Raw genomic sequence first — 16,546 nt, 5'->3', positions numbered from 1 at the left:
AGTTGATTTCTTACCTTCATACATTACTTTTAAGCAGTTACTCTCTGAGACTGAGCTTCGTCACCTTACAAATGTGTAAAATAATAACCACCTCACAGCGTTGTATAGATGAGCTTAATTCAAGTGAAAGATCTTTAAAATCAAAAAGTTCTATTAACTTGAACATTGTTTTATTAATAGATAGACTATTTTAATAATTGTAAACACATGGGTCTCATATATGAGACAATTTCCATGAGCATTCAATAGAAGAGCTTATAAATAAAAGTAAGAACATATTTAATAGTATTAAAATGTTTGCTATTGCTACATTAACTAATTATAACAACTATTTGCAGTTAATTCAGAATGTCACACATATCTGCATATTGCTAGGTCAAAGGCCAGTAACTGCTTGCTGCAGACAAATCCCCACAGTGTCAATTCTGTGATGGTTCCTTCCAAGTTGCCAGAGATGACATACACTGCTGATGAGCAATGTCAGATTCTCTTTGGGCCACTGGCTTCCTTTTGTCAAGAGATGCAGGTAAGAGTTGTATCGAGGTGCAACTTTTGTTAAGTGTGTATTCATCCGTTATTTAGAAGTATTGATTGGAGGAGGGGGAGATGGCTTTAGAGTTGGTGGCTCCAAAGAACCCCAGCATCAGAAAGACTGATTTTTCAAGAAAAGGTTTCTTCATTTTTCCCCTGGCCTTTCTGAAAGTGGTAGAAATTGGTGTCAGTATTGAATCAAAGTTAGGAAGGAATGATCCAAGAATTTCTACTTCAAAAATGACACTTAAGTCAGGGAAACCTTTGCTTTATTATGACCGTTCATTGCTTTTATTTTAAATGTCTCTCTTACATGGTAGATATCTGGGTGAAAATGTAATAAAAACAATGTATGAACATGTAATTACAGAGGATGGATTATTTAATGCTTTATTAATTATTTAATCCTGAATAAATATATTCTATAGGAATAGAAATTAGAGAGTACATTTCTGATAGTTAAACTAGAAGCAAAGGGTAAATGTCTGATGGTAAACTAAGCAATGTCTGTATATTAGTATTCAAATTAATTACTCAGTCCAATTTTCCCATTCTAGGATAATCTGAAAGATTGAGCAAAGTGACTCTCTTAATTGATGTAAGAAATTAGCTCTATTTACCCTTCCTTTTTTCTTTTTTTCTCTCTTCCTGCAGCTCATCCCTTTGCTGCCCATTTCTTCCTACCTTTCCAGTACACATGCTTGCACACTCTTTGTATTTCAGGCTTAAACTCATAGTCATGCTTGAAGTGAATTGATAGCTGTATTTCACTGTACCTAACTTTCTTTGATTGCCTGAAAGGAGTTTGGCTTTGTTGAAGATAGTGCTGTCTTGAATTACTGGCAGAATAATTAAAATCCATCATAAGGAAAAGATTATATGGCATTATGACATATTTTATGCTCTCTCTGCTTTGATGTTCTTATCAGAGTTGTTGTTCATTTACTTGTTATTTTCCTTTTATTAACTCTCTACCTTAGTGTGTAAGCTCCATGAGGGCAGAGTGTTTCTCCAGGGTCCAGTCCAGTCGCTGACACATGGTAGGCACTCAGTGAATATCTGACTTAAGGTTAAAATAGGTGAATGTATAAAGAAGTTGGAGCTGTGTTAAATGTGACGTGTGAAAGAATGTGTAGACTGTAATAATCATCAGCAACAACAGACCTCCAGAGGAACTGATATTATAGGTTGTCCACACGATTATGAGTGGACACACAGGATTCACATGGGACAGACCTATGGATGCTTGGACCTTGGCATTGGGTGAGATAATTATGATAGTAGCCAGGTTGACCATCTGTTATCTGTCCTAATACCTCTCTGATCTCATCTACTCTCACCTCCAAGGACTTTAAACAATCAGAAATTGGGTCACAATCTTCTTTCTTGGATCATCATGGTAAAAATGAATGTTTTGAGGTCAAAAAGTTTGATTTTGCAGGTAGACACATCTACATGCAGAAATTAGCATGTTTTGGAAAACAGTAAGCTGTCTATGATTGCTATTGTACTGTTGTGTTAGATGGTTTCAGTTCATGTGCTATACAAAATTGATAGAGCTGAACAATGAAAAATGTTTACATTTTATGAAGTACCTGAAGTTTTAGAAAAACTCAGCAAATGATCAATTACAAACATAATTTTGGTAAATTTTAGATCATTTTTCACAAATACTATTTCTAAAAATTTTAGAAATTATTTTTAAGTCTATATTACAGTTGGTTAAATTTTACTAGTACCATTCACAGTATTTTGAACTTTAAAATGGATGACGCAGTATTTATATTTATGATCTATATTAATTCACACAGCAATTATATGCCATAGTTATTATTAAGTTCTACATTATAGGTTAACAGTTTTGAGTCTTGCAGAAGTTAAAATAGCACAATTAAGTGATTATGCTTATGAAGAAGGTTTGCTAGATGCAATCCAAAGAACAGAGTATATGCAACTACTATGTTCTACTGCTTTTTATGGAATTCACACTTTTTTACATTGTCTTTTGTATGGGTAAAATCCGTAGATTAGATCCTGTGTTTAAACTGAATTTTCTTTATTCCTTAGTATTCCTTAGAGCACTACACCATCAGGGTCAAGAAATATTTTAATTGATTTTTTAAAAGCTTTTTCTAGGCTGTTTGCTCTATTCATATAGTTGCTTCTCACTAACCTACCTGCATGTATTTTTTTTTCTACCTCTGATCAAAGTGCAACAGTTTGTTAGGAGATCTTAAATCTGTTTTTCAATATCCTAGGATGTTGCTTTCTTTTAAACTAGGCATTTTGCAAACAGAATTATGTTTTAGGTTTTAAGTATCTGGAAATGTTCTCATTTTTTCCCTTGAAATTATGTGTGTGTGTCTGTGTCTGTGTCTGTGTCTGTGTCTGTGTCTGTGTCTATATGTGTGTGTGTGTGTGTGTTTCTATATATATATATATAGAGAGAGAGAGAGAGAGTAACATATGACATTTTTATTCGTGAAAGTTGTTCAGTCATATCCGACTCTTTGCGACCCCATGGACTATAGGAATTAAAGCCAGATTTTTCTCTAGTTCAGTCTGTGTATAATCTTCATGAAGGACAATTTAAAAATAATGCCAGAAAGGATTGACCTCCTGTGGGCAACCAGGAAAAAGCAATGTCTCCTAATTAGGGTTTAGGTTGGAGAGCACTAACTGCCAAGGCCTGAACCCTGGGCTCTGACAGTCATTCTGTCTCTTATTAGTGGTGTAACATTAGTCAAACCTGTTTTTCTTTCTAAGCCACAATTTATTGAACAAGAAGAGGAAGTGTGTTATCTCTTAAAGTCTCTTAGGGCTAAGAGGCTGGACTTTAGTTCCAAAATCCAAAACACCATTCTGATACCACCCTTGAAAATCACCTTTTCCATCCCAAACTGGTGGAGCTTGCAAAACATTAGGTAGGTAGGTAGGTGGGTAGGTGGGTAGGTAGATAGGGCCATAGAAGAATTCTTTTAAAAAAATTTAATCATTGGTTTGATAAGTATAAAGTACACATTGAGTTCCAACTACTTTTTAGTCACTGTTCTATGTACTAATAACACACTAGGAAGTAACCTCCACCTTCATGGAGCTTGAAGTTTAGCTGGGGAGACAGACAATATGTAAATATGTATATAATATGCCAGTTGGTAATAATGTTTTGGAGAAGCATAAATTCAGATGAGAAAGGTAAGGAATACAACCAGGAATAGGAGAGTGGGAATGGTGCTATTTTATATAGGATAATCTGAGAAAGCTTCCTAAATAAAGTGACATTTGTTCAGAAATCTGAAGGAAGTCAGATAGCAAGCCATACATTTATCTTGGGGAAAATATAACAAGAAGAAACAGATAGCAAATTCCCTAAAATGGAGTTAGATTCATGTTTTAAGTTTAAGATGTCCATTGGACATCCAAGTAGAGATGTTAGTAGGTCCAGAATAGATATCTATCTAGAAGTCCTCAACAAGGAGATGATACTGAATTCATGATACTAAATTATCACACTATGAAATGAGTTAGAAGAGAAAAAACTCAAAGTCTGAGAACTGAATCACTACGTTATTTGGAGGTTAGGAAAATAAGGAGAAAGCTATAACTAAAATTCTGAAGAAGTCTATTGGTAGGAATAGAACCAAGAGAAAGTAGATCTTGGAGGCTAAGTGAAGACATTTTTCAAAGTGGAAATGTTTAAAAGTTCCAAAAGCTGAAGACAAGGGGAGAAAAATGAAGTCTGAAGTATGCAATTGCTATGTTTTTCCCACTGAGTTTGGGACAGTGTTACTTAAAGCTATCTTGACATCCATGAGCACCTGAGTATCAGGAGGTAGAAGTTAAAAATATAAAGTGAAGTAGTTATAAGTGTAGAAAATAGAAGTGTTCTGCGAGTTAAGCCACACTCTTACATGTTCAGGTGGAAACATGTGAAGTCACCACATCTACCAGTCTGTAATCTAGACTTTATCCAAAACAAATCTCCTAGAAGGCAAGCTCCATAACCTCAAAAGAGTCATCAGTCCTTTTTATCACTGTACCTCTGTCTCCTAAAAGAGTGTTCAATAAGTATTTGTTAAAGCAATACAGGAATCAACTGAATGATGGAATAATAACTTTGAAATTTTACTCATAAAAATAATAATCGATTACTCACTGATTCTTAGCTGTATAATATGTCCAGAGAAAAGGTAACCTTCTAAGATATTCATTCAATAGCTACATAAAAAACAACTTATAAGAGTATATAGCTTATGTTTCACAGCTTACACATGAGTTATCAGGCATCCTTATGACCATCTTATTTCCAACAAGTTATAAATACGTGTTGAGTTGCAGGAGTAAGAATTCATAGCAACTTTTCAACATGTGTGTTTCTGGTACAATCTGAGATAATGGCAGTTGGCCCATAGTATTTGAATTAGATGCTGCTCTTCTATTCTTCCTGACAGCTTATACAAGCACTAGGGACTCCAATATTATATATGTGCTGATCTAATTAATGATATAAATTTACCCTTGAAATAGCAGCTTACATCTGCAAAATATTTAAAGGCATAGCTGTAGAGATGCTTGTGAAACATCTCAACCCTCAGCAATAGTTGCTCACTCTTTTGTGGGAATATGCTAAATTCTTGGATAGCCTTGTTCCTGGGTCCTGAGCATTGGTGCCTCCAGGCCATCTGGCATCTTGTGGCTGAGCCAGCTACAACTGCAATAAGTTACCTTCACGGCTACCTAAAATTAATTTGTCTGGCTAAGAATGAAGAGATATGGATGCTTCCTCAGAATCAATAAGAAGTGTCTGCTTGAGAGTTACGTCACTTGTGAAAGAAAGTTTGCTAAAAAAGAAAAATAAAAAATGAAGGCCTCCAGGAAACTTAAGATTCAGCCTTGAGTTCTGGACTAGGCACACTGTGAGTTACATATATATTGTATAAAAAACTTCCCAGTATAACTGAATCATATGGTGACTTAAAGTACCATAGAAAGACCAGTTTTAAATTTCTCTTTTGTTGACTTGATACATCAAAGTATGTAGGACTTCTAAAACCTCTCATTTGATCTAATGAACAGCCTGGCATTGAAATAAGTACCTTATGAAGAATTCCAGAAGATTGAGTCTCTGTGATTTGGCATTGTGAAATTTCAGAGGCAATAAGAATTTGGACTAAAAAACTTTATCATGAAATAGCTCTTGATGACAAGAAGTTGTTTGGGCAATGAATACAGTATTATTGATAAATTTATTGTTGGTAAGTGAATATTGTATTGTTGATAAATTTAGCTTTGATAAATTGTTGTTAAAATTGGTAAAGTTGAAGATTTTTACTATTCTTCCCAGAAGTGGGTTAAAACTACCAGGAATTAAATCTGCCTCTTTTGCCATCTAATCAAAGCTTCATCCTATTCTTGAGTGTTAGTACTATATAGTATGTGAGTCCATGGGTTTGATGGCAAATTACTTGACTGGATAATCTAGCTCTTTAATTTTTTCCCTTTCAGTTCAGTTGCTCAGTCGTGTCCGACTCTTTGCAACCCCATGAATCGCAGTGCTTAGCACTACTTTTTTATGACTTCTTATTGACATGGGCTTTTATTTTTTAGGTTTTTTTATCTGTAAATCACCTATTTACATTTTGCCCATTTTTTAAGCTTTCTGTTTTTCTTGAGTTTCGGGAGTTCTTTCTATATTGTGTATTCTAGATGAGACTTTCTTATTACTTACAAAGTGTGTCATTTTGTCGCACAGTGTGTCATTAGCTTTTTATACACAACGTCCTTCTACAGTTTTGAAGTGGTTGAATCCATCCACTTTCCCCACTAGGTTGTGCTATTTTTGTTTTCTTGGGTGTGTCTATTCTTTTTCAGATTATTTTCCATTATAGGTGATTACAAGATATTGAATATGATTCCTTCTGTGCTGTACAGTATATCCTTATTGACTCTCTATTTCATATACAGTAATGTATATCCATTAAACCAGAACTCCCAATTTATCCCTCCCTTTCTTTTTCCTTTGGTAACAATAAGTTTGTTTTCTACATCTGTGAGTTTCTTTCTGTTTTGTAAATAAGTTCATTTGTCTCATTTTGTAAGATTCCCTGTGTAAGTGATATGATATTTGTCTTCGTCTGACATATTCCACATTATATCATAATCTGTAGATCCATCTACAGATGGACCAATGCCACAAATGGCATTGTTTTATTCTTTTTATGGCTAAATAATATTCATATATATATATGCGTGTATATATATATACACACACACATAAATACACATGCACACATACCACATCTTCTTTATCAGTTCATCTGTCAACGGACTTTAGGTTGCTTCCATGTCCTGACTGTTGTAAATAGCGTTGCAGTGAACATTGAGGTGCATGTATCTTTTTGAATTGGGAGTCTTCTGGATATATGCCCATATGTGGAATTGCTGGATCATAGAGTAACTGTTTTTAGTTTTTAAGGAACCTCCAAACTGTGTTCCATAGTGGCAGTACCACTTTACGTTCTCTCCAGCATTGTAAGCAGGTTCCTTTTTCTCCACACTGTCGCCACCATGTTTTGTTTGTAGACCCTTTGATGATGGCCATTCTGACCAGCCTGAGGTGATATCTCATTGTAATTTTGATTTGCATTTCCCTAGTAATTAGTGATATTAAGTATCATTTCATGTGCCTATTGACCACCTGTATGTCTACTTTGGAGAAATAGCTAGTTAGGCCTTCTGCTAAAGAAATGTATGGCTTTTAAAGTTCATTATCTGTGACTAAATTTTAAATGAAGCATATTAATATTATTATTCAAAATATCTGTTTATTTTGACTTGATTGATCTATTAGTGTTGAAAAGTTTAACAGATGGGTTCAAATACCCAGCTCTAACAACTGATTTATTTATTTTTCTCTGTGTTTCTGTCAATTATTTCCTTACATATCATTTAGTTATATTACTGGTACATACATATTTATGACTTTTATCTGTTGATTTGTTTTTCTCTTTTGCATATTTTATGGCTTATGCCTTAAAATCTATTTCCTATATCATTAAAACCATTATCCTAGTTAATATTAATCACATTTTTATCTTCAACCTTTCCAGATAAAATAGAATCACAGATATGAGTATGGCTAGATGGATATGTTTACTAGAGAAAAGCAATTACTAGATTTTGTATTTTTCTATTTAAACCAATGTAATAATTTTTTGACATTTTCATCAGCTAGTTTAACACTTTCTATGTTGATTTAAATTAGTTTTATGAAAATTTTTGTCAACTTTTTTGTGTTTGTGTTTTATACTCATGCTCTATTTTTTGTTATTGTCTCCTCTACTGCTTTACATTTACAACGAAATTTTCTTATACATTCGAAAGTCAGACATTCTTTATATCTGTTCATGAGTATGACTAATCAGTTCTTTTTTCTTGATGAGTAGTATTCCACTGGAACATAAACTGTTTTGTTTATCAGTTCACCTCTTAGTAGACATCAGTATGTTAGCTGTTATGAATCAAGCTATTCAGAAGATTTATGAATGTTTATTTGTATATACATGTTTCATGTATTGGTATATACATGTTTATTTGTATATACATGTTTTCATTCATGATTCATACCTGGATCATGATATATAACATGTTGTTATATAACATGTTATATATAAATGCATTAGAATTTTTTGCACTCTGGGGTAGGGACTGGTGGCCTGTTTTTATAAATGAAGTTTTACTGGAATACAGTCACCTTCTTTGTTCACACATTTGCTTTGGCTGCCTTCAAACTACAGTGAGTGATAAACAGTTGCAGCTGAGATCCCGTGGCCCACAGGCCTGAAGTACATGCTGTATGGCACTTTACAGAAAGAGTTTACTGACCCCTGTTATAGCAAATACTCTGCATTCAGTTATATTCCTCCAAAGAGTGTTTTGAATTTTGTTTTCACAAACAATTAAGTTTGTTAGAATCAAACTGGAAACTATCTTATCTGCTGTGGATAGCACTTCATATGTTACATCAGCTCCCTTTTTCCTGATTTCAAGTGTGTCCCTTGCATGCATGGTACAGGTGCCACAGAAAGACCTAAGCTTCTCTGACTCTCTTCTTTTTGGGGCTTCCCTGGTGGCTAAAGAAGATGGCAAAGATGGTAAAAAATCTGCCTGCAATACAGGAGACCCAGGTTTGATCCCCAGGTCAGGAAGATCTCCTGGAGAAGGGAATGGCAGCCCACCATGGGCAGAGAACCCTGGTGGGCTACAGTCCACTGGGGTCACACAGAGTCGAACACGACTGAGCAACTAACACACCAAGTTTTGACAGCTTTGACCGCATCTGTCTCTGTCTTCATGAGTCTAAGAAGACGGCATGTGTTACTTTAACCATTGTGTCATGCCATGACCACAATCCACTGTCAGATCAAAGCCACAAAGACGATGAACTCAACTTGTGCTGATTCTTTAAGCTCCCCTAAACAGTTGATCTTCCTTTGTTCTACATTCTGAAACTACCAGAAAATTGTTTTTTGCCATCATTCCACAGTTTATGTTTGTTAGCTACAGGAGGATTGGTCTCTGGGAACTTACCCCACCATTCCAGAAGGGGAATATTTTTATCTTATATGTTTCATTCTTACAAGGAAAGTCTGGATCATTTTTCTTTCAAATATTTCAAACAATTCCTTCTCACTTTTTATTCTTTTCTTTGCATGCTTGCTCAGTTGTGTCCAACTCTTTGCGTCCCCATGGACTGACTCTTTGCAGCTCCATGAACTGCAGCACGCCAGGCTCCTCTGTCCTTTACTATTTACCAGAATTTGCTCAGATTCATGTCCATTGAGTTGGTGATGCTCTCTAACAACCTCATCATCTGCTTCCCCCTTCTTTTGCCTTCACCACCACCTGGGATTCGTTAAGTACGTATTAACTGTTCTTCATTCTCTAAATTTCTTCTCACTCCTTGATTTTCTTTAACACACCAAGATGTGTTCTTATGAGGGGTCCTTTGAAGCTTGCTGCTACATTTGTTGGCTATCCATAGACTGTATTTTTCTTGACATCTGTTACTCTGCTTCTACCGCTAGCAGTCATGAAGCATATGGAGTGAAGGAAGTGAGATAGAAGAGATCAGATTTACTTAGCTGTCAGTGGTCAAATTATTTCCGCTAAGGGATAAAGTTTTTGAGATATAAATGTGATAGATTTTTAGTATTTCTTCCCATTAAAAAGGTTTATAATAATGACTGAAGTCCAATTATTATTGTTTTATGTAGTAAATATTTATTTACGTTTCTTATCATTTTTGTCAGGTTCTTTGATCACAAGCCCTTCCCTGTGAGATCGTATTCCTCTTGAAGTATAACATTTAAAAGTTCCTTTGGGGAAAATCTGTTGGTAGTAAACACTCAGCTTTTGTTTCCTTGAAGAATCTTTATTTAACCTTCAGTCTTGAATAAAATTTTAGCTGAGTTCGGAAATCTAGATTGACAGTTACATTCTTCCTCTCTCTACTTTGAATACATCACAAATTCACTTTTTTTTTTATGTTTGTCCCAAGATGCCATCTTCACTATTTTCCTGAACTTAAAAGGAAACTTTCAACATTTTATGGGTTTTATTTGTGATGTTTGTTGTAGATTTTTATAGATGTCCAGATGCACATTAACTTTGAAGATGTTTCCTTCAGTGGCTAGTTTGCTAACTTTTTTAACAAATGGATGTTGAATTGTGTCACAAGCTGCATATCAACAGATACAAAAATCATAGATTTTGAAATTTTCGTGTACTTGATGGTATTAATCAAATCGCTAATATTATAGTAGCCTGTATTCCAAGAAAAACCCAACATGATTGTGATGGTACATTACATTTTTTTCATGGATTGCTGGATTCAATTTGTTAAAAAAATGGGTAGCATATTTCAATCTAAGTTCATAAATGAAGTAGATCACTATTTTTATTTTTTTTTCAAACTGCTGCCTGGTTTGGGCATCATGATGTTTGTTTAGAAATATTATCTCTTTTTCTGTTCTTAGTTTATGTAAATTGAGAATTTAAGTGTTTAGATCAGTTGTATTATTTGTGGGAAGGTTTTTAATAATCACTTTTGATTATTCTGTGGTTACACAGTAGTTTCAACTTTTCTATTTCTTCTTGGATCCATTTCACCAAGTTTTTAGTAAATTTTTAAAAAATATTTCTCCATTTCATATACATTGTAAAGTTCTTTGGTGTAAAGTTGTTCACAGTGTCTCTTCCTATTTCTGTAAGCCTTTATGTGATCAGTAGATGTCCCTTCATTTTTTTATTCTTAATAGTATTTATTTTTGCCTTCTCTTTTTTGTTGGTTAGTTTTAATATTGGAGAAGGCAATGGCACCCCACTCCAGTCCTCTTGCCTGGAAAATCCCATGGATGGAGGAGCCTGGAAGGCAGCAGTCCATGGTGTCACTGAGGGTCAGATACGACTGAGTGACTTAACTTATTATTTTCCGCAAAGAACTACATTTCAGCTTTTTCTTATTTCTTCTGAACTTTTTGTATTCTATTTTTTGAATACCTCTCTTTCTCTTTCCCTTACTTTGTTCCTCTTTTTCATCTTTAATAATATCAAGGTGCTCTCTGATAGAAAAAATAGTTTTGAAAATATTATCCCATACTGAATTACACTTACAGTCAGACATTACATTATTGAAATTGTAGTTTGGAAGATAGTTTATGGACAAACAAGGAGTTACATGTTCAAGATTTAATTGCTGCTTCCATGCATATGCACTTAATATTTTTTATTTTAACATAAAATATAGAACATGTTAATGGATCTATTTGCTATAAAAAATGGGTACACATTGTCTTTGAAGATAAATTTTATGATATCTGTACATGGACAGTTAATCTTCCATTTAAATTATTCCATTGAAAAGATATAGTTTTTCATGTAAACTTTTTAAAAGCCTTCTTGAGATAAACATCCAACTTCATTTATGCTTTTAATAGTCATTTCTTATTATAGAAGAATAAAAAAAGAATGTTATATTATTTTTGTTAGTTTGCTAGGAGATGCTGGGTTACACATTTCTGTCCTGGAATCCTTTGCACAGCACTTTAAGTATTAAAGTTCTTAATTGATATATTAAGAGATTTCACTAATTAAGTTGAAAGGAATATTTGACTCTGGCCTGTGAAATACACAGAGAGCATTTGCTTCTAACAAAATACACAACCCTGCCCCTCTTAAGAAAGAGTTTGGTGTCACCTAGCTCTAATATCACATATCTGAGATTTTGCACTTCTCAGGGTGAAAACAGTCCATCCCATTTCTTCCATATTTTATTTTTTTACTTTTGACAATTTGGTGTGAAATCCTGAATCTGAGTTACCTTTCACAATGAGGTTATAATTTACTTATAGTAAGATCCCAGAACCATAGAACATAAAGAGGAAAGAGATCTCCTCTATGAGAGATTTATTCTACATGACTGTGCTTATCTTGAAAAGCTGCCAAGTTTGCTTTTATGCTCTCATGCCTCAAGTGGGAATCAATTAGAGTACCTGCTGTTTTGAATAGCAGATAATGGTTGAAGGTCAGAATTCAGACCACCAACAGTGTTCAACAAGCAAGCATGATTTTAAAACTACAACATAAACAAGATTTGTTTTTTAGTTCAGTCTGCATTGGTTAACTAATGAACTTGATTAAAATAATTCATGTTATAATACAACTAAGCATTATTGAAAATAAAGCAAAATTCTTCTTTGGTGGAAAATTCAGCATTTGACCCCATAATTATAAAATTTTATTAACAAGATTGTCTTGGAGGAAAAAGAAAACTTAGGAACTAAAATCCTCAGGTTAGATATCCACTAATTCAAATATAAATATGTCCACAAAAGTACATGATAAACAGTTAACCTCTCTGCTTATTTTCAAAGTCAAAAATATTATAGAGAAGCTGCTTGATTTAGGCATTCTTTAAAATTAGTTCCTGGATAAATTTTTGATGAGTGATATGTACAAACAATAGCTTATACATTAAACTAAATCATATTCTAAATAGAATAAGTATTTGTATGAAATATTTTTAGGCAGAAAAACTATCTGTCACAGCAGATAAAATTGTGTAAATAAAATATATGTTACAATCCTGCCATAGAGTATTGAATTTTTAAGAGCTTGAAACAGTTCCAAAATCTAAATTTTTAAATAAAGAATAGAAAAATAATATTTGGAGAGTTGTAACAAATTCGGAATTGGAGATGTAACATACTTGCTTGAAAATTTAGTTTAAATATATCATCCCCAAAGTATTTAGTAGATTTGGGTCATAAGTTAATTTTAACTTTGCAGTGATTTTCAGTCTGTTTTGAACACCACTGCCAGGGTAAACCTCCTAAAATAACCTTTTTTATCTTATCAACCTGCTTGTCAACTGCTGAGTGGCTTCTTTTTCCCTCCAAATATGGAGTCCCTAGTCCACCCTGGCACTCAGGATCTGGTTTTTCTATCTTTAAAATCTTGTTCACTACTCCCTTCCCTTATATACATCCTCCCATCTGACTGGTCTCACCAGTCCAATTTCAAAGACTGTCTTTCATATTGACACTTGTTCTGTCCCTGTCAACCTGCTTGCTTCTGCCCTTTTCTCCAAATATCTGGATAGGATAGTCACATAATCATCTTCAAGATAGATCACTCTAGTTGCTTTAAGTATGCCACATGGATCTCATATTTTTGTGTAATTTGTTAATAACATGCTTGTATCTCAGAAACGTCACCCATCCTATAGACATAGAAAGTCCTTAAGGATGAGGTAGTTGTGCCTTTTTATCTTTCTTTCTGGGCTGCCATAACTATAGAATTCTCTTCTTTCAGTGTTGCTGTGTTTATGCTATTTTATCCCAGTATTTTTGTTTGTTCCTTCAACTTTTCCCTAGAAAAAGTTAAATGTATTCTGGGTATCTAGGATGCATTCGTACTGTGGAAAATTGACTGACAACAGTTATGGGAAATGTGCCCACTGAGAATCCCTGTATCATATCAGGGGCCAAGGCGATGTAATGAAATAGTGAAGTACTAACATGGCACGTGGCATACAGCAAAGCATAAGTGAGGACAGACTTTAAGATAGGAGGCATTAAATTCAGACCGTAGGCACATTACTTTGATTCTTCCAGGTTGGTTCATATAATGTGGTATAAATAATGATTTTTAGCTTATAGTTTTCTGTTGAAGCTACTTAATCTTGCATAATCATACATGTTTTTATGTTAAGAAATTTTAAAATAGTTAAATTTATGAAACATTTTATCTTTATATGAGTCTTCTCAGCACTATAAATAAGCCATAGACTATTTCAACTGTAAGTTTAATATTAAAGGTACTCAAAGGATATTTTCTTCAAATCATTTCTGATGTTCTTTTAAAATTGCTCTCTCAAACCTTATAGACTTAACCTCAAAAATGTGATGCCTTCCCCTTATAGTTATTATACCCTTGTTTTCAGCATGTTATTTGCACAGGGTTGTGGTGCAAGGTGGAAGGGGAGAAAGAATGCAAAACCAAACTAGATCCACCGATGGATGGAACCGATTGTGACATTGGTAAGGTAAGTTATTGGTGGTGCTATCTGGAGTTTAAGACTATTAAGTGAAACTTAAGAAGAAACTTACATTTCTCCTATAAGTAAAACCAGTGAGACATTTTCTCCTGCCAGTTACAAAGGTATCTATCTTAACACTAGCAGAGTTCTTTTATTATATATAAAAATTTCAGCATTTCATCTGTTTTCAATTTTAACACATGGCTGTTTTTTAAATATCAGCTGTATTTTTTATTGTTGATTATAACGGTGTGGAGAATTGGATATATGTATTACTTTAACAAAAATTAAATATTTTTATTATTAAACTTAAATATAAGTATTCACAAATTAATAAAAATAGTAAAATTTATCAGAGCTAATTAATCCTTTAAAGTGTCTGAGTGTAATTTTTCCTTGTCATTTCAAGCATCATGAATAAAATATTCTAATGAACATTTAGGAGATTAGTAAACATTTGACTGTCTTAAGTTGTTAAATTGTTTCATAAGCCTGTAGAAATTTATTAGTGTATATTTCCAGATCATTTAAATTGCTATAAAAATTAATTTTCTTTTACAAATATGAAAGAATTAGATCCCATATAAACTTATAATTATAGCTAATGCAATCAAAATATAGTACACTAGTTTACATAATTTTCCATTTTTTATTCTATGAAGGGAAAGTAGAACAGCTATTACTTACTCATTAGATGTAAGATCAGAAAACTTGCCTCTGAAGACTATGAATTTCCATTGGATTTAAAACAAATCAACAACATAAAGATTACTTGGGGTGAATTACTTAGTGAAAAAAGTTATATAGCTAGTTTAAAAACATATCCACTTGAAAAATGGACAGAAATGGAAATCTAGCAATTCCACCTCTAGAATTGTGTCCTAAATAAGTTCTTAACACGTGTGCACAAATATAGGCATGTTTGCATGTACACACACATATACTTATGTGAGGATGTCACCTGCTGTGGTGAGAAATAAGAAAAAACAAAATATTCATTGGAAGAGGAATAGTTCCAGTGTAGCTGTTCACAGAATGAAGTAGTTATATCTGTATTAACTTGAAAACATCTACTAGACATGGTGGTTAGTATAGAGACATGTCAGAAAAATTCATGGTTTATATGGTACCATTTGAGATTTAGGAAAAAAATAGTTTGTGTACAAATGTGACTACACACACAGAGTTTATGTATTTTTAAACTCATAGAAAGTGGTTTGAACACATAAACTCCGAATTGTAATTAGTAGTTAACTCTTGGGAGGGAGTTGGAATTGATGGATGGAATAAAACAGTTGACAGTAAGGGTGAATGCAACTTTTCTCCTGACATTTCTGGATTGTTTGACATAAGCCTGCAGTCATTTATTACTTCTATGATTTCTTTAATGAGAAAAACAAAAATGTACAAATTAAGGCCCAAATAATAAAAAAGGACTAGAAATATTTTATCACCCAATACAATCAGTAAGAAAATGGTTCCTTGATAGAGAACTTCTGTGAAATATCAGTCAGTTGTTTACAGACTGCCAAATGTGTTTTCTGTGAGCTTATGCAGAGAGTCAGAATTTGGATTTGTTTTAAATTATACACAAAAGTGCAATAATGTGTGTATATTGGGCAAGCCTCATGGTATTATGCTGAGTAATTTATTGCTTGAGTCATAAAACTCTGCACCAGCATTAATTTTCTTCATCCCTGAAACACGAAAGCAGTAATAAACAGAGATAACCAAATATTCAGCCACACGTCTTCAAACATCACACAGTCCATTTGTCTTACTTAGTTCTTCATTAGCAATTTAAAATCTGTTCATTTTTATAATCTGGTGTCCTAAATATTTTTCTATTATTTTTTTCTTCCGATATTTATGAGAATTAATTGCATTCTTGAGTTCTCTAAGATAAACTTATTCTTCCAGCAGTCAAAATTGTAATTATTCATTAAAAATAAATGTTTCATTTCCCTATAATTGTGCTAATGATATTCTCAGTGGTTCTGTAATGTTTTGTATATTGAAATAACTAATGAACTTCTCGGTTCCTCAGGCCATGTGGGCTTCTTCAGCTCTCCATCTGTTCCAGCTGTTGTAGGAGCCATCATGAAAATAGCTTCCAACACTCTGTAATTGAGGGCTATAGGGCTGACATATTTGGATGCTTGCAACCTTGTGCTGAACACTGCTAGCTCAGTACATGGCAATCTGAGAAACAAAACAGAATTTTGTAATGTGTTACACTCTAGTGATGTTAATTGAGCTATATAAGTAGTTCACCTGAGAGTATATGATTAAGTCTGAAGGTTCCAACAAGAATTTTATGATTCATAGTGATTTTGGAGATAAGGATTTATCTACTATTTATACACAGCCTTTTCCAAATTAAAAGCAGCCTGTTTTCTTTCTTCTCCTTTTCTC

The 16,546-nt window shown here is 33.6% G+C and overlaps 1 protein-coding gene across 1 annotated transcript in view; it reads left to right on the top strand.

Moving 5' to 3' along the window:
• ADAMTS19 (ADAM metallopeptidase with thrombospondin type 1 motif 19) overlaps nucleotides 1-16,546 on the top strand; it is a 261,502-nt gene that overhangs the window by 153,079 nt on the left and 91,877 nt on the right. Inside the window, exons 10-11 of the mRNA XM_068980968.1 lie at nucleotides 376-526; nucleotides 14,036-14,137. Coding sequence (XP_068837069.1) covers nucleotides 376-526; nucleotides 14,036-14,137 — 253 coding nt within the window. The remainder of the gene's footprint in view (nucleotides 1-375; nucleotides 527-14,035; nucleotides 14,138-16,546) is intronic.

This window comes from Capricornis sumatraensis, chromosome 9 (assembly GCF_032405125.1).
Source record: "Capricornis sumatraensis isolate serow.1 chromosome 9, serow.2, whole genome shotgun sequence".
NCBI lineage: Eukaryota > Metazoa > Chordata > Mammalia > Artiodactyla > Bovidae > Capricornis > Capricornis sumatraensis.
The sequence above is the reverse complement of the archived record's forward strand: the minus strand, read 5'-3'. Positions and strand labels throughout refer to the sequence as shown.